The sequence below is a fragment of the Nipponia nippon genome, unplaced genomic scaffold, assembly GCF_047370975.1.
Source record: "Nipponia nippon isolate SJK-2023a ecotype South Korea unplaced genomic scaffold, ASM4737097v1 scaffold_5, whole genome shotgun sequence".
NCBI classification, from domain to species: Eukaryota; Metazoa; Chordata; class Aves; order Pelecaniformes; family Threskiornithidae; genus Nipponia; species Nipponia nippon.
The window spans coordinates 78,885,315-78,903,148 of record NW_028262369.1 but is presented as its reverse complement, the minus strand read 5'-3'; the positions used below and the strand labels follow the sequence as shown (position 1 = coordinate 78,903,148).

General features: G+C 41.6%; 1 protein-coding gene across 3 annotated transcripts in view; it reads left to right on the top strand.

The window, feature by feature from the left end:
• The window catches only part of CERS6 (ceramide synthase 6), a 132,344-nt gene that overhangs the window by 96,102 nt on the left and 18,408 nt on the right, over window positions 1–17,834 (top strand). For all 3 annotated transcript variants that reach the window (XM_087731288.1, XM_087731287.1, XM_087731286.1), the window contains 2 exons: window positions 6,212–6,340; window positions 10,932–11,038. In XM_087731288.1, the coding sequence (XP_087587414.1) occupies window positions 6,212–6,340; window positions 10,932–11,038 (236 nt within the window). The remainder of the gene's footprint in view (window positions 1–6,211; window positions 6,341–10,931; window positions 11,039–17,834) is intronic.

Sequence of the window (17,834 nt, the reverse complement as noted above, 5' to 3'; positions counted from 1 at the left end):
CATTGAGAGCTTTAAGCACATATCTTTCTTGACTTGAGGAATACCTGTATTACCTGTGCAATGAACTGGAAATAGAGCTCTTTCTAGTCACCACCTCTTGCAGATATTTGCCACTGAAAAACTGGTGTTGAAGTGCTTGTCTTACTCTGTTCCTTGCTACTATGATGTGGTTTTTTTCTGCACATGGGAAGAGCCTGGAGTAATAAAATATTCAAGAAGAAACAGCATCAGCCGAGAAAACCTTCTGCTCTCATACAGTGACTTGAATGGAATTGAACACGTAGTAGCTAGTAGAGGTACTGTTTCTTCTAAGAGTTAAATGATGAAATATCAATGACAGAGCAAGACTGCCTGATAAATTCACAGTATCACTTTGGTGAGATCTGTGAGGGCTTTCAATTTATTCTACAAATGGATGGTAAAAACAGGGATACATTTAATATTAAACAGTGAGGTTACATTTAATCTTTACAGTTATGAAATTTAAAGTAGCTGAGCATTGCTATTAAGGGGCTATTAATTGAGAAAATAAAACTCTGGCCAGATAAAAACACTTTTCCAGTATCAGTAGCAACCTGTTCCATATTCCTTCATCCAAGTTCTCTCCTCCAAGGAGAGTGCTAGTACGCAGTGGAACAGGGAACATGACAGTCATTCTATAATAACAGGCCATTGAGCTATTCTTGCAGGGTTTTTTAATGTTGCAAAATTATTTATTTAAAATGTTTGGAAGGATTTTATAATACTTTATGTGCTTCCTTCTATTGTCATTTAATTAAATGATTGTAGGCTATGCTAATGGAAAAATCCCTGCAGGATTCCATATGCAGGAGCATAACTCTGAAAAGAGTACATGAAGGATCCAGTATGTCCTGAATAAATTTATCTGCTACTTGGAACCATAGTGGGCTCCTGGGAGTCTTGTGTTAGAGCTACATATATGGAAAAACACCCCTCTAACTGAATTTCTAAATTTTTCCAGAAGTAGAAGTCTGAAGAAAACATCCACAAATTTTAAATCCATATTGGAGGGTAAATTGTAAACAAAACAACCAGTTTAGGATGAATACATGTAAATCCCTTGCTTGCTTTGTCTGTAGATGCTAAACATTCTGTTAATCATGAGCTTGAAATGAGTACAACTTCACTGTTTCAAAAAACAGAGATGCAGAAAAGCAGCACTCAACAGAGCTGTATGATAGTGGAGATGAATTTAAATCAAGAGTAGCAGCAGCAGCTTACTGTGGAAATAGAATGGGAGATGGAGGTGGGGAAGTGGATTGCTAACAGCTAAGTAACACCCCTGCCACAGATTTGCAGTGCTTGAACCCAGATCACCAGATCAAAGCAATGTCTCGTGCGTCTGCTGTGTCTGAGAACGTCCAGTGTCCAGCAGAGAGCAGGAGCACAGCATCTGCAGTGCAATGATAGCAAGTCAAAAGCCTTTCATTTTAAGCACCCTGCGGGAGACAGTGGAGATGCCATATTTATAAGTAACCTATTAGATCACTGACCAGTTTGGACTGCGGAGACAGTTCTTTTTGTAGTGTAAGCAAAATTGATAACTAGGAAGATCAGACTGGAGAAATGCAGCCGTGCACTGGTGTCACACAGTAAAACTGTTCTGCGGCCAGGGGCGAGTGCAAGCTGTCAAGGTAATCCATGAGCTGAAAAATGTTAGCTCTGGGAGCTTACAGTAGTTGACAAAAAGTAGTACAAGCTTGACAGAGACACCAGCTCTTTCAACACCATAATAGTTCTCTTTTAAAGAGCAGGTTTAGTTTAAAAAATGTGGAAACCTCTTAATGTACCCAATATGCAATGTGTGAAACGGTGCCCATATGAAATAAAGCTCTGTGTAACCAGAAGAAGCAGGAAATTTGCCAGCTAATATCAGATGCTATTGTAATACTTCATGACAGTTTAAACAGAGCAGATTAACAGCTTGAGAAACCTGTTGATGTTTTCATGTTACGGTGAGAGGAATACTTTTATTGAAGTCTTAGTTATCATTTTAGGTACTTTAAATTCAGCAGTGGCTGTGCTATAGTCTGGGATGATCAAAAGTGCCCTGGCAGCCTCGTGCACTGCAGGAATTCAGCCAACCGCTTTTATGTAGTGAGGTTTCTCTCATGGTGAGGTGCGGTAGGTCTTCTCTGAAAGCACCAGCACCCGGCACTGGCCTAACTCCAGCACTGGTTTTTACTTGCTGTAGCTCAAGAGACATTCATGACTTTAAAATTAGTTCCAATTAGTTTGCTGACTTTCAAATACCTGTTTATCTTTATTTAGGTGTTATAAATTCCACCAGATTATCTGTGCCTGGCTGAAGAGGTGTGACCAAACTATTTAGGCTGTTGCATATACTTACTATTGGCATTAAGGCAGCAAACTGAGTAGATTAGCTTTTATGTTTTTATAATGGCGTGTTGTTTGCTTCATAAATATCTACTGTGTTGCTGTAATGATGTTCTACCCTTAAGGGCTTTCATATTCAAAGACTGCAGCCTAGTGTGATTTGGTTTTTTGTCATCTCTGTCCAGCTTCCCATACTCCTCTTCTGTAAAACACAGAGAAAAAAAAATTAGATTGGGGAACTTTCTTACTCTCACAAGCCTCTGATGAGTTTTAAAAGCAGTGAGGCTTATTTGCATGCTTTCTGGATACTTCTGAAGTATTGTTTGATAGAAAAGCATTTGACCAGTGTATTTAAGGGAATGTATAAAATTTCTACTCAGTCAGTGTTTTAACGGGTTTGTAGAAGATCTAGGAGACCTTTCTGTGTATTCACACCTTTTAGTTCCAAGCATTTGGCAATTCCTAGAGCTTCTGTGTTTTACTTTTCTTAAAAAATGACAGTTCACTCATTCCCAAAATAAAATCATGTGTAGCTGCTAATTTTCTTGAATATTCCATTTTGATTCTAGAAAATTTATGCTATATTTCACTGAATCTGGATCCTAGATCTCTTTCTTCAAACTCAGTAAAAAAAGAGTCATTGGGCTGATTTCTTTTGTTTCAGAGGAAAGGAATTTAGATTCTGTACATTTTGCAGACCTTTACTAGAATTGTAATGGTTGAAACCTTTAGGTGGTGATACTCCCCTTCCTTGTTGAAGCCCATTTCCAGAAGCTGGAGTGACTAATGAAGCTGATGTTCTGCCCTTAGCGGCACTAATGCTCCATAGCCACTTGGCAGTTTAGTCAATGAGTGTGTCATGTTAAACAAACATGTGTAGCAGAAGCCTTGATTGCAGAGGGCTTGTCTACAAGTTGAGACCCATGGGGTTTCTCCATTGTCTACTCTGTGTTCTTCACTGATGGTGTCAGGAGTAGGTTCTTTCTCCTATTCTTAGCCACATATTTTCATGACACAGGCACGATATCTTTCTGCAGTTACAACTGGAGGCTACAAACCTGCTGTAAATAAATGCATGTTGCACAAATATACATACAGTTTGAAATATATTTGAAAAAAGAAGCAGCCCATTCCTGTACAGCTGCTCTTCTGCTGTGTATGGGTGAAAGTGCTTGAGTAAGCTGGGAACACAAGTACCACTTGACATTATGGGGACTTGTACCAGTAGTTTCTAAGTATTCAGTACCCTTATGTATAATTAAAATCTAACAGATAGCATCTTCAAAGCATAGTATTAATTACTGACTTAAAGAAATGTCCTAAGCAGGAAAGAAAGGACCAGAATAACAAAAGTAGTCTTATTTATATCACTGCTACTTTTATCTAACAACTTTCTCCAGCATCTCCATTTCAGAGCTGACAGTCAGATAACTGTCTCTTTTAAGAAACATTATCAGAGAAGGAGTTCCCTGGACAGCATTTCTGTAAGTAGACTCATGCAGAAGTGCAGAAGACTGCTGCCCAAGAGCATTAGGGCTGCTTAGGAATAATCCATATTGTCAGGAATGCCCTGAAGAGTTCCCAAGAGGGACTAGAAATCTCGTATTTGTAGAACATGAATGTGGCAGCTATAAAAACAGACGAGAATTTTCTACTTGGCTTCTTCTCCCGTTTGGATGGCCTATGTGCTAACATAATTGCAGTTAGAAGGAAAATGAAGAACAATGTCATAGCATTTGCAGCTGAAGCAGGTAAAGAGCTAGGCTGCAGTATGGCCATATGGCAATGCCAGTAGCTTACTTCTAATCCCAGGGAATAAGGTAGGTGCTTTGCTGCTTTGATTATGGTATGGTGAAATGGTCCCCATGTGTGGATTTGTAGTTACTGAAAGGGCTAAGATGCCACACCCATGCTTTCCCTTAAGACTCTTAGAAAGAAAGGGAAACAGCCTTTAATTCTCTTTTTGTTCTGTCTGCTTTAAGAAAATTAATTTAAAGCAACGGCTTGAGATGACTGCTGAATGTATTTGATTGTGGTCCACACTGCTGGGGACCAGATAATCTGGCTGAGAAATGTTGGGTGTGTACCAAACTAGGATACGGTTCTCTGCTTTTAGTTTTTTTTTTTTCTTTTCTTCCTGCCCCCCCTCAGCTTTGTGTTGGAGATAGTGGCAGTGCCCAATGGTGAGCATGGGTAGGAAATAGGACCTTGTAGCACCTGATAGCATTAAACATAAAGTGATAGACTGAGAGGAGGTCCTGTCCCTATTCAGTTAGTGAGACTGCTCAAGCTGCAGGTTTTTCCACAGACTCCAGGTGTACATTGCAGTGAAGCCGATTGCTGGTACTGAGAGGCAGTGGCACTGCACATTTTTGAAAGCAGTGGTGCCTCCTGTGTGCCTGCTGCATTCCCAAAGAGAGGTACCGTGACACTGGGCTGTTACTCTTCCCAGTATTGGAGAGACAGAGCAGTCGGCATCTGTAGCTACTGCTTTTCTGGAGCTGACCCTGTGTTAGTGGGAGCTCACCAGCACTTTCTGTAGGGTCCTCCTGCCCAACACATGTACCTTCAGTCCCTTTGCAAACCAGGTGCTGCCCCTTTAAAGACTGCAGGGTCTCAGTTTTGATTTCTCTGCTGTGGGCCGCTTAGCTGAAGACTACCGCAGCTCAGCAGGACTGGCCCACAAAAGCTGCCAGAAAGCCAAATGCCACCTCCCAAGATGCTTGGTGAGCAGGCTGCTTGGAGGAGCCGCTGCTTCTGACTGCCTGGATCTCTCCCTTCAGACAGCCCTGCATGAGAGCCGCTAGATCTGCTGAGAGCTGTGGTAGTAACTTTGCGCCCAGTGCATGGAGAAACTCCCCAGTCAAATCATGCCTGTGATCTTTCCTTCAGGGTTTTTATATCACTTTCTCAAAGCTGTGTGGGTAGTTCAGCAAACTCCAGCAAGACTTCTCTTTGACTGACTTGGTGCCTTGCAGAGAAGAGTCTCACCTCTGCAAGTCCTGTTCTCTCAGTAGTCAGCCTGGGAGTCTAGGCCAGGCAGACGGGTCATTCTCTCTGCTTTGCCTGCCCCTTGGCATGTATCTGGGAATGTGATGTTACAGGAACTTCACTGCTCCTGGTATTTTTCAATAGTAACAGTTACTTGCTGGCCAAATAACTCAAGAGTTACTGGAGACCAGCTAACCTGCATCGTTTGGGAGGCAGCAGATTAGATTTGAGTAGGAAGAGCTGCACCAGCTCATTTAAAGACTTTCTTGACCCTGTTACAGTGTGAAGACAAAGCAGCTTCATTAAAAACAAACAAACAAAAAACTGGAACTGGGATTCTCAGCTCTGTGAAAGCTCTCAATTGTGCTTGGCAAGTGACTCTCGATAACTCCTAGTGCGGTGGAAATGTGTTTCTCGTTCCTTTGTAGCTATTTGAACTCTTGTGAATGGTGCGTTATTTTGCATATTATACGTTGCTTGGTGTATAAGAAATATGGTGTAACTTGATTTGTGTGTACATACACCTTTTCAAAGTAACTTCAGCCGCATTTCATTATTGAAATTCATTATGAACCATACTTCATTAGGTTAAATTACTGTGAACGTAGAAATGTAGATATTGCCTAGCTTTCAATAATCTTTTTGCATTTTGTTAATGTACAATGGTTGTTTTATTCAGTCTAAGTGAAATATATTGCAGGGTATTTAATGCACTTATGTAGCAGGATCTTTATGTAAGATAACCATAATGCTGGGTTTAAAAAACATCCATCCATTTTTGTATACAAGTACTGAATCTCGCTGTTTGGTTCATTGTTTTTTGTTTTGTTTTGTTTTTTTTTCCTGCTTCTTGCTGCTCTAGGATTTTGGCATCATGTTTACACATCACATTGTAACAGTCACCCTGATAACCTTCTCATATGTAACCAATTTGACACGAGTGGGAACCTTGACCTTATGTCTCCATGACGCGGCTGATGTTGTCCTAGAGGTGAGATAATACGTATATCATCAGTGTCTGTACATGGTATTCCCTATTCTGAGAACTAGCATGTCAATAGGCAAAATCTATTTGCTATTCAAAACAAGTATTTCTTAAGCAAAGAGGCCAGTTCAAGATGGTAATGATGATTAATATAGTGTATTTCCTTGCTGAAATATATTACACTTGTAGCAGTGCATGTTTGAGACTTTATGCTGTTTTATCCCTTGATTAGTTGTTTGTACAGAGCCGAAACTGGTAATGCATTGCATGCCAGGGAGGGTTACACACTGATATTAAATATAACATGGTAAAGTCAAAAGCTCAAAGTTGCAAAATCTGAAAAGTGATGACTGTGTGGAATGGAAGCTCCTGGTTCTTGACTCCTCTGAAGTGATGTGTGGGACAGGAACCCTGTCTCCGAAAGAATCAAGGTGTCACGGTTTGATTCTGCTGTGCTTTGCTGGGCAGAGGGTGCTGGACAACTTAGTGGCTGTTCTGCGCACGGGCAGTGAGCTGACCTCTGGTCCCCAGGATTTTCCAGGTTCCTGTGCCGCCACATCCAGACGCCAGTATTAAACAGCTGGCTTTGGAGAAGAAGGGATGATTGAAATTCTTTTAAGTCAAGATGGTCTGTAACTTCCGTAGCGGCAATTTAGAGATGATGTCATCCTGTATCTGCATCAGTTTTTAGACAGCTCTGGGTGATGCTGGGATCGGGCTGTCTGTGAACTCTCTCCCTCAGGATCAAACCAAAGTTACTAACTATTTTGTCTGAAATTATTTTTTACTAAAGTAGTTGCAGGCATCCTGTTATGCAAGAATATAGTCTCACTGTGTGAGTCAACTATTGCAGAATCAAAATCCTACCATTCTGGTTCGATAGTGCTGTAAATCTGTTTTTTATTTTTTAATCTTTTTTTAATCTAGAAGGTACATGAGTGCCCGAGATAGAAAGCAATAGAGAATCTGGATTTCTCCTGGTAGAAATAATTACATTTTTACAAGTTTATTTTTCTGTTTTACCAATGTGTATAGATCCATTCTGCTAGCTGTGGGTTCATCCAAACTTTCTCCATTCCTCTTTTCTCGCCACCAGATGTACTTGACAGTGTTCATTCCAGATCAAACCAGTGCCTGTGGAACTATAAAACCACTGGAGAGCAGCTGTAATAGGCTAGCTAAAACCTTACCTTGAACACAGATATTTTTTCTCAGTTCCTCAGTTCATTCATTGTCTAAGACAAAGAGAAATTGCTGGTATTCTCACGTGATTTGCCAACATTCAGCAAATACGCTTCCCCATGAGACACATACTTTAGTGGTCTTTCTAGTAAATTCATTCAGTCTGTTCTGACTGGAAATACTAAAGCCAGTCTGAAGTGTAAGAAAAAGAATCACAACTCCTGAGAAGCATTTACTAGGAGGGCCATTACGACTCACTCAACAGACTTTCTTCTGCTAGAGCAGTGGGTCACAGCCCCGGTGCCATATGAGAGAAGATGGACTCCTACACACTGCTGACATTGCTGAGGGGAAAGTCAGTGCAGAGGAAGAAAACTATCAAACTGCAAAAGAAGCTGGTAAAATGTCTTGCCATGATCTGTCAGTTGTAAACCTGACCTGTTTTACATATTATATATTCATAAAAATGAAAAGCTATTTCCAGAGGCCACTAGTCTCTTTCCGCCTACCATTTCATAATGAAACATGTCCAGTGGAAAAGCTGGAATGCAACATTTTTGCTATTCTCATTGCAGAATGTAGTGTATATTGGTAGGAATACTGGAGTTGAAGTTATTTCCATAGGTCTTAAGGCATCTGCAGGTACAGAAGAGTCATAGCAGGATTTTCAGGAATACATAGCTGTTCTCTTAGGTCTGAGGGAAAGTTATCTTGGATACTCAAAGCAGCCTAGCCACAGCAGGACAGACCAAATGTAGAGTCATTTTCTTGCCTAGGAAGCCATTACATTAGTTTAAGCTGAAATCTAGGCTACTGAGAGGCAACTTTCAGAATCCCAGCTAAGTTGTTTTAAGGGGTCTTGGGTATCATTGCATTGCAGTACAGCTTGTAGGTTGGAAACACTGTAACCTAACCTGCTGAAGCACTTAAAATCCCACCGATTTGGGGACCTTGAGACTTTTCAGCTTCAACTAATGGACACTGTGACAATTTTGATGCCAGTGTATGGATGTGAGTAGTTGCCAATTTGGTATGCTTCTGGTGTATGAGCCTCACATAGCTGACAGTTCAACCTGAATCCTTTCTGTCAGGTTCCAGCTATCTCCTAACACACTTTTCTAGAAGAGCAGAGAATGGACACTTCAGACCAAGGCAAATAACTGCACTGTAAAATAAATGGATTTAAAAAGACTACCAAGAGTATCTGGAAGTAGTCATGGTTTTTAAACTTTGAAAATTGTGTTGTATTGTCTTAGGTGGCCCAATGCCATCCAACAACATACTCTTTCCCTGTTTTTGTAGTCCTTCCTTATCAATATTATTTGTAGATTTGTTATTTGAGAACTGATAACGCAACAGCTGTACTGTTTTTGAGAAATGGTGTGATACTACTACAAATTGCTATAGCAATATCAGTTCCACACAATATAAGAAGGGTTATGTTTTCTTTGCAGCACTAGTGGCTCTCCTTCATATTTTGTGAGCTTCCTAACTTGTTTTCTGCTAGTGAGGATATTCTTTATGTTCAGATTTTGAGTGGAAACATTGCAGAAGTTATGTAGCATCCAAAAGTGCAGGTAGGCTTTGGTATCCAGATTGTCTGACATGAGCATTGAGCACTTTCAGGTTCAGTGTGTTCGTACCAAAAAAATCAGACAGAAAGTGAGAGTGTCTCTCACCATTTTAGACAATTCTCTGGTTTGAATTCTGCATTCAGAATAGTATTCTATATGCGTAGTTGTGGTAATTTTGCTCCCTCTTAGCCCTCTGGCAAATCTGCACAAGTGTCGCGGTTTAACCCCAGCTGGTAGCTAAGCCCCACACAGTCACTCACTCGCTCCCCCCTGGTGGGATGGGGGAGAGAGTCGGAAGAGTAAAAGTGAGAAAACTCGTGGACTGAGATAAAGGCAGTTTAATAGGTAAAGCAAAAGCCGTGCACGCAAGCAAAGCAAACAAAACAAGGAATTCATTCACTACTTGCCATTGGCAGGCAGGTGTTCAGCCATATTCAGGAAAGCAGGGCTCCATCACGCGTAACAGTTACTTGGGAAGACAAGCACCATCGCTTCGAACATCCCCCCTTCCTCTTTCTTCCTGCAGCTTTCTATGCTGAGCATGGCGTCATATGGTATGGGATAGCCCTTTGGTCACTTGGGGTCAGCTGTCCCGGCTCTGTCCCCTCCCAGCTTCTTGTGCACCCCCAGGCAGCTCACTGATGGGGTGGGGTGAGAAGCAGAAAAGGCCTTGACTCTGTGTAAGCACTGCTCAGCAATAACAAAAACATCCCTGAGTTACCAACACTGTTTTCAGCACAAATCCAAAACATAGCTCCATACAAGCTACTATGAAGAATATTAACTCTATTGCAGCCAAAACCAGCACAACAGAAAAGCATCTTCTCAATATGGTAACTTGATACAGGCCCCCTCAGAGGGGGCTTTGAAAGGGTTCCCAGTGACTTAAGCAGATGCTAAATCAGGCTCTTCATGTACTTCATTGTGCAGTGACTCTCTGGATACATTTGACAAAAAGCATAAAGAAAGACTGTCCCTGCTTTGAAGCAGATGTTTTAAAGTAAGTAACTGCTTACACACATGAATGCTGTGGAAGCACCACAGACATCTTAAAACAAGCTTCTTTGTACATGCTGTTTTCTTCAGGGAGAAGAGGGCAAAGAAACTTCAGGGAAGATCAGTGTTCTAATGAGCGGTTTGAGTGAAGAATAATTAGTAGTTTCCTTCACTGAGGAGGAGTTGGAAGACTGCATGGAGACAAATGAGAGAAGCATGTAAAAATAGGCGTAGGGCAACAAGTTGGAAAGCGAAAGTTGGAAAGAGAGGGGAAGAGAGCCTTGGAAAAAGATTTGAAGGGGAGGGGTATAATCTTAGAGGTAGAAACTGTTCAGTATAGGCCAGAAAGAAAGAAGAGATGCTGTAGGAGAACATAGGATATGGGGCACAATAGAGAATTTGAGACAAAGGGTATATATAGCAACACTAGAAGGTCAGATAGCATGGGGCAGGTAGAAGATGGATGGATCCTGAAAATGCAAGTGGAGCATACTGGAAAGATGAGAGACAGGTAGGTAAAGAGGCTGGGGACAAGGACAGCATAAACACAATGGAGTTCAATAAAAAGTTTAGAAGAGTTTTGTGAATCTGAAATTGTAGGAAAGGAAATTGAATGGGGAAGGAAGAAATGAGAGATGTACTCTGGTTTTACGCAGTCTGGGTTGTTTTCTGAGAAGACATTTTCCACCTGCGTGGCGGAGAGGAGTTACGAGGTCACTGTGAGGTGGCCCTAATGAAAATGTTAGCAATTTCATAAAAATTTGTTTTCTTCTTACAGCTTATACACAATACAAGAGAGCTCAGTTGTCATCACAGAAGTAAACAGACGTTTCTTTCTTTTGCAGGCTGCCAAAATGGCAAACTATTGCAAGTGTCAAAAACTGAGTGACCTTCTGTTCCTTACATTTGCCATTGTCTTCATTGTCAGTAGGCTTGGCATATATCCCTTATGGTGAGTAAGCATATCGTTTTCCTGACATGCTAAGCATCAAACAAGCTTGGAAGTAACTATGTTGTAATTGAACATGATTCATTGACATTACTCTGTTTCCCAAAGCACAAAGGAGAGTTTCAGACATAACCAGGTGCTGAAATAGCCTATTTGCTAGAGTGCCATTGTGTTTACTGTGTGCTAGACAAGAAGCATATGGGGCTTCTGCTAGTTTTAAGGTAGAAGTTGGTTGGAGACCACATAGCTTCAGGTTAGCAGTTGGTTGCCTGTGTTGGCAAGAAGTTAGAGGAGAAATAAAATATTAGTCACCAAAGACACTGACCAGAGGGTAAGCTTGAAGCTAGGATTTTCTCATTAGCTTTCAGCGCGCACTTTATGAACATGTTCAGCTTAAAGAAAAACAGAGTGAGATAAGGAAAGTCTGCCCTGCTGAAATCAGTATAAGGAAGTTGTTGCCATGCAGATTGCAATACTGCAGGCTGGTCCTTTTCCACCCCTCCTTTGAACTGGGGGTCCTGGGGAAGCTGTGTAATACATACACCTATAAGGCAGTTATACAGGTGTTACTGTAATCTCACCTCTTCCTAGACAAAGGCAGCTGCTTGCATGTGCACATACTTTCTCTTCTAGGTACACACACGTGCATGCACACCAACAGGACATAGATGTTTGATTCTGTAGCTAGGGTCTTGAACATCCAGAAGGCAGCAGACTAATTAGGAAATACACTGATGTACATCAGTGTAGAAACCCATTCAAGTTTCTCTGTAACCTGTGCCCTATATATGAGGACGGCTGGGAGAAGGCGTTGGCCTCACTCTTTTGTGTTCTGGATCCTTCCTTTCTCTCGTACAAACAGAACTAACCCAAATCTCTGTATCCCTGTGAGAGCAAGAGGTGTCTGTCATTGCATCAGAAGATAGCAGTGACAGTTTTGGTTTTGGGAAGCACCAAGACTGCCAGAAATGTTACCCTGTGCAGAGTTTTATTTAGAGAGGTTACCACCAAGTTCGTTATTTAAGCATGCAGAGGATTTACAGATGCCAGTATCAACCTCTCTGCCACAGTTTCCTTTCAAATCCTCTATAATGATATCTCTTTGGGGTTTTGTTAATGCAAACAGGATAAGACCAAGGTGCCCTTAGGGAGCTGTGTCATCAGCTCTGCTTAACAGTACAATCTAGATGTCTCATTTAGCATTTAATGACTCCAAAGATAATGTGATAATGCCTGGTCCCTACTGCGCTGTGAGTTGGTGAAGGACCATGACAAAAGGAGAAAATGAATAGACACACAAACTGTGTATTTAAAAATGCTTGTTATTTTTTCCAAGGAGCAAATATTTGTTTCTCAAACAGCTTTGCTTCCCTTTCCTCAGTCCTTTCTTGAAGCTAACTTGGCCATTCACTGAATTTCTGTAAATGAAGTAAGCTAGTTTTTCTACTTGCATGATCTCAGATAGGAAAAATGGTGGCACTTCTGCCACTGGAGACTGCAGTATGTGACTCTGCTTCAGGGAGGGCTGAGTCAGATGATGACTGGATGGGTTCACAAAGGGGAAGTGATACTCGACCAACCTGATAAACTTCTATGATGAAATGACTGGCTTGGTAGATCAGGGGAGAGCAGTGGATATACTTTACCTTGACTTCAGTAAGGTTTTTGAAACTGCCTCCCAGAAGATCCTGAGAGAGAAGGTGATAACATATGGGCTAGATGAGCAAGCAGTCACGTGGACTGAAAACTGGCTGAGAATCCAGACCCAGAGGGTGATGATCAGTGGTATGAAGTCTAGTTGGGGACCAGTAGTTACTGGTACTAGTTAGTAGTTAGCAGTGTACCGCAGGGGTCAATACTGAGTCCATTCCCATTCAACATCTTCATTAATGATCTGGACGATGTAGCAGAGTGCACCCTCAGCAAGTTTGCTCGTGTCCTGGCCAGCCTGCTACAGGCAACCCAGGCTGAGCAGGGCAGTTGGACAAGATGACATCCAGAGGTCCCTTCCAACCTCAGCCATTCTGTGATTCTGTGTGTTTAGCTGTGACTTAGCCTTATGTGTCTAGCTGTGACTCCAGCATTTAAACCTCACTCTATTATTTGAAATGGCAAAGAAGGAACTGCTGACTTGAAATTTTTTGTTATTCAAACACAAACTTTACCAGATCACTGCTATGTGCTTGCCTTGCTGAACAGTCAACAAAGAGCAGATTAATCTTGTCCAGAGTGCACGATTTGAAGGAGGTCATTAGTCTTCACACATTTAACAAGAAGTAGCTGCCCAATATGCTTTTTCTCTTGAGACATCTGAAAATCGGCAAGGTCAGGATTTTCCCATCCTTTACATCCTTACTATGGTAGTCAGGTTTTGGAAAGTCCTCGCTTTCATCCTGAAGTGTTTAAAATAACACTGTGTGTTTATAACTGGAACCGAAGCTCAGAAACCGGATGTTCACACTGTCTCGAGTGATTTCTGTGAAGTGTTTCAGCCAAGTGTCACACTGTGCAGGAAGCCCTTGCTAGGAGTAGGCAAATTGTAAATTAAAGATTGATATGGCTAGTGGGAATCAGGCATCATAGAGCTGAAGTCTAAGTGTCCCTAATACACACCTCATGCTGTCTGACTGGCAGAGTCCAGGAAGAGATTACCAGCACAGTAATAAGTTATCTAGCAGGTGTCAAAACTTGAGCCCTGCTATACAGCTGTGGCATTTTGTGTTGGTGTTCTGGATGTGCCCATCCATTCCTGTGTATGTTAGGTGACAGCAGCACTTCCATGCCACTTTAGATTGAACTTTGTCTGAATCTGCTCTGTAGAGTAGCACTGGCCCAGTGTGCTGAAAGCAGGGTAAAAATCAAAGTGAGTAGATCTAGGGAAGAGAGAAAGGGAGGAGGGGTTCACAGTAGCTTCTGTTGTTGATGTCGGCTGCCTTCGTACTGAACATTGGGCTAATGAGGGCAGCAGGTTACAGCCGTGGGTGGGGTGTGCTGCTGAGATGGGAAAGATCAGCATAGACTCTCGAAGGCAGTGAAGGCAGAGGGATTGTGTGTTAGGGAATGCAGCAGCCGACAGTGTGCTGTGTGCTCCTGTGTCACAGATGGAGTGGTTACACTGGCAATCCCTCTGCCTCTTCTCTCCCTTAATCAATGAAAGAACACATTTATTTATTTGAGTATGCAAATGGTTCAGTGTGGTGTATATGGTCTTTGATTTTTAAAACCATCTTATTTCCAGACCACAGCCCTGATGTACGTACTCCTAATGATCACCCTTCAATACACCTATAATCACAGAGCCCAGAGGCAGTTTCATAGTTCTCAGCTGTACTGTGAGCATTGCGTGTGGGAGTCAGGGTTAGTAGAGATAAAGCATGGGATGTATGAGCTTGTCTCTCCCAAATCCTTTTTCTCTATGAAGCAGCAATTCTAAATCTTCACCCCCATTAGCGTGCATGTCAGCTAAGATGAGTCATTGGAGTGGCAGCAGGCCAGGAAGTATAGTTTTGCTCTTCTTTGCTGAATATTCAAAATAGCAAAATTTGGTGCCTGATTAATATTACATAAATATGCAAATTTTTCTAGCATAAAAACTGAGAGGTATAAAATTGGTGTGCGTGTAATGTAAAAGGGAGACTGTAATTTATAAGAAAACTTCCCCCACACAGGAAGGCGAATACCCGAGACAGGCTTCCAGAGACATCGCTTATGAAGCGCTGGCATGCTGTTGTGCTCTGGCTCTGCACAAATGCCGTTTAATTCTGCATAAAGGTGCTAATAAAGAACTCAGAATTTATCAAATGCTGTTGTTTGAAGGTTGTTTAGCAGCGAGGCTAAGACAAAAGAAACTGGCAATTAGGTATATATTTAGCAGTCTTTCTGCAGGCATCTGGAGTTCATTTCAGCAATAATTTAAAAACCCCAGGACACTTTCTGCCTCCTGCTGCTAAGTGAATGTAGGAGTAAAGCTGCTATTTTCACTGACAAGACATTTTGCTTGTGAAATTCTCTCACTTGAGCATAATCACTGTTCTAGCAAATTACAACATAAAACACAACTCTCCATGAGTCAGGGGGAACATGATGCCTTCTCAGGTGATACAGGATTGTAGGGAGAATGAAAGCAATCTCATACCAAAGAATTGATATAAATTATGTGAGCCCTTGGCTAGTCTAATCAGGCTGGGCAAAGCAGTTACCTCAAGCCTTTCTTTATTTCAATAAGCCTTGCAATTCCTCTTCGACAGGCCTCAAATGCTTGGTTTTGCTGTAGTTACATGGACATAGTCTTCTCTCTGTTGATAAAGAAATGGTTTGCTTTCTGCTGTTGTTTAGTTTTTCTTTCAATATCCAAGAAGGTAAACTCCATGGGGTCATAATATTTATTAATCATTTTTTGAGGTGTGCAGAGGACAAACAGGCATCTTCCATTCCAGGAGGCATGAGTGAAGAGGGTGATGCACTGCATTTTCCAGTCTGTCTTTGCTCATTGCTAGCTGCAGAGTTCATGTTGTGAGAACCATGAAACTCCTCGAGTCTGAGCTGTACAGGAGACCCAAGACTACTCACTTACTTTGCTTATTCATCTGGAATACATACTTTTTTTTGACAGGGCAGTTTGAATAAATCTCCTAATGCTGTGAAGAGTTTGGTATCTGAAATTGGTTTCATGGAGTGACCATGAACCAGGGTATTTCCAAGAGCTTCAGTGGAAGAAAAGTGGTTGGTGTGGAGGGATATACAAGGTTACTAAACCTGTTCATTGTTTTAAAAGATAGCTTAAGGTAACTGTATGTAAAGGTGTAACTTTTGGGTTTGAAAGAAGAAGGAGAAGGCTCCCAGGAAAGCTAGGCTGATGTTTACCAGGTGAAGGCACCAAGCTGAGTAAATTCAGGTTCTTTCAGGTTGCTCTGACTAGTGCTAGTACGCAGTTGTTTTTCACTACTTCTGATTATGTTTATAATCAGTTATATTGTATGAGAGGTAGAACACAGTGGGTTTCAGGGAATGTTGCTTGCAAGTACTGCTGTCAAAAGGTGAGGAAGCAGGGAAATGGCATTGCATTCATGCCATGTGAGGTCTCAGCATGCGCGTATTACATATATGCACTGACAAATGTAAACCAGTGGCCTAACTGTACAAATGTAAATGAAAGCCTGATTTAAGCTGATTATAAAGAACACAGGTCATGTTCTGCATGTGCTGTCCCCCAAATTCTCATCTAGGTAAATTTGGTATAATCTAGGTAGTCTGTATGCCTTCCTGTCCTTGATCTCTTCAGACGCTGTCAGTGCCCGGACTACTGTACCACGTTAAAAACTGTGAGGACAGACAGTCAAGCACTCTGGTTAGTTGGCATGGTCTTGTTTAATGTCAGTAGTTATGTCTTAACTGGATCTTCCGTTTGTGAGTCTGTTTGGAAAGGTTCTGTCAAAAAAGAAGATGGCAGAAATAATTCTCCCTGTTACAACTCAGAGCTGTTTCAGGTGCATGTCTCCTCATCAACTACAGTGTTTGGTTGCTAAATGGGATTTTTATGCCAACAAATCCTAATAAGCATGGGTCTTCCAGTCCTCAGAAGAACAACTTTGTGTCTTGTTATTCTTTCATTTTTAAAGCTCATGAGAGTACACATAGTCTGATTCATGGCTGATTTCTAATTGCCTTTTCATGGCAATGAGTATCTGCATGAACCAGACAAGTATGGCATGAACCTTGCTGAGTTAAAATTAACTTCTGTTCACCGTGGTGTGCTGTAATGAACCCTAGTTACTTATTACCAGTCTTTCATCTCTGCGTGACTGGCTGAATAGCGCTTCCCGAGTTTCATCACTGGTTGAACAACAGCATGGGTTACAGCCATGCTGTTAATGCACACAATGGGTGTCCAAATAGTGATCCGGTATTGCCAGTTTGCACTGTTCTCTCTGCTTTCTTTTACCCTGGAATCAGCTTCTCTCTGAGCAAAATTGCAGCTTGAGTTACAAATAGGGCAGCTCAGAGCCCCCATGAGTAGCAGCTGCTGCAAAGATTTGCTGAACCTCTCTTTTCCCTAGCTTTGTTCTTTTTCTAGCTGATATTGACTGTTTTTGTGCAGCTCTTAACATGCAGGGAAGTTGAGTCGTCATCTTTCATACTGGTTTTCTTTCCTGGCACATTTTCTCCCGTTTGGCCCTTGAAGCATCTGTATTGTGGGAAGGCAGCATGTGGACCCCAGCAGAGTCATCCTGCTTTGTTCTTCTGAACACATTGGTAAAACAGAAAGCTCAAACCTACCCTTAAAAAGCATCCTACTATGTCAAAGCAATACGTAGGCACTAGTTAAAGCAAGAATCCTGGTCGGTTACTTGGCATGGTAAGAATTTAGGTAGCCAGATAAATCCCAACTGCCCAGACCTTGTCTGGACTCTGAATGAACACAGTGGTTTGTGATGGTTTTAGTTACTCTCACTGGATCCTGAAGTCAGGGGAAACCTTTCTAGCCTGGCTAGTATTATGTATAGAACTGGACAAATATCTCTGTTCTACAGTAAAATAACTTTTTAATTAAGAAAATAAATCTCTTCTGACACTGTTTTGAGCTCATTTTGCTCAGAATATTGTCTAAACCAGAACACAATCTAAGTTGTTTGTGGGTAGCAGATATTGAAGGAATAAATTATGATTTTGATCCAAGGTACTTGATTCCTGATGTTGTTCATGCTGTCAGTGAGTGGATGCTGTAGAACTAACAAAAATTATCTAATGTGCTTCTACTTCAGGCTGTTTGTAGTTTCAGCAGGCAACTTATAACCCATCG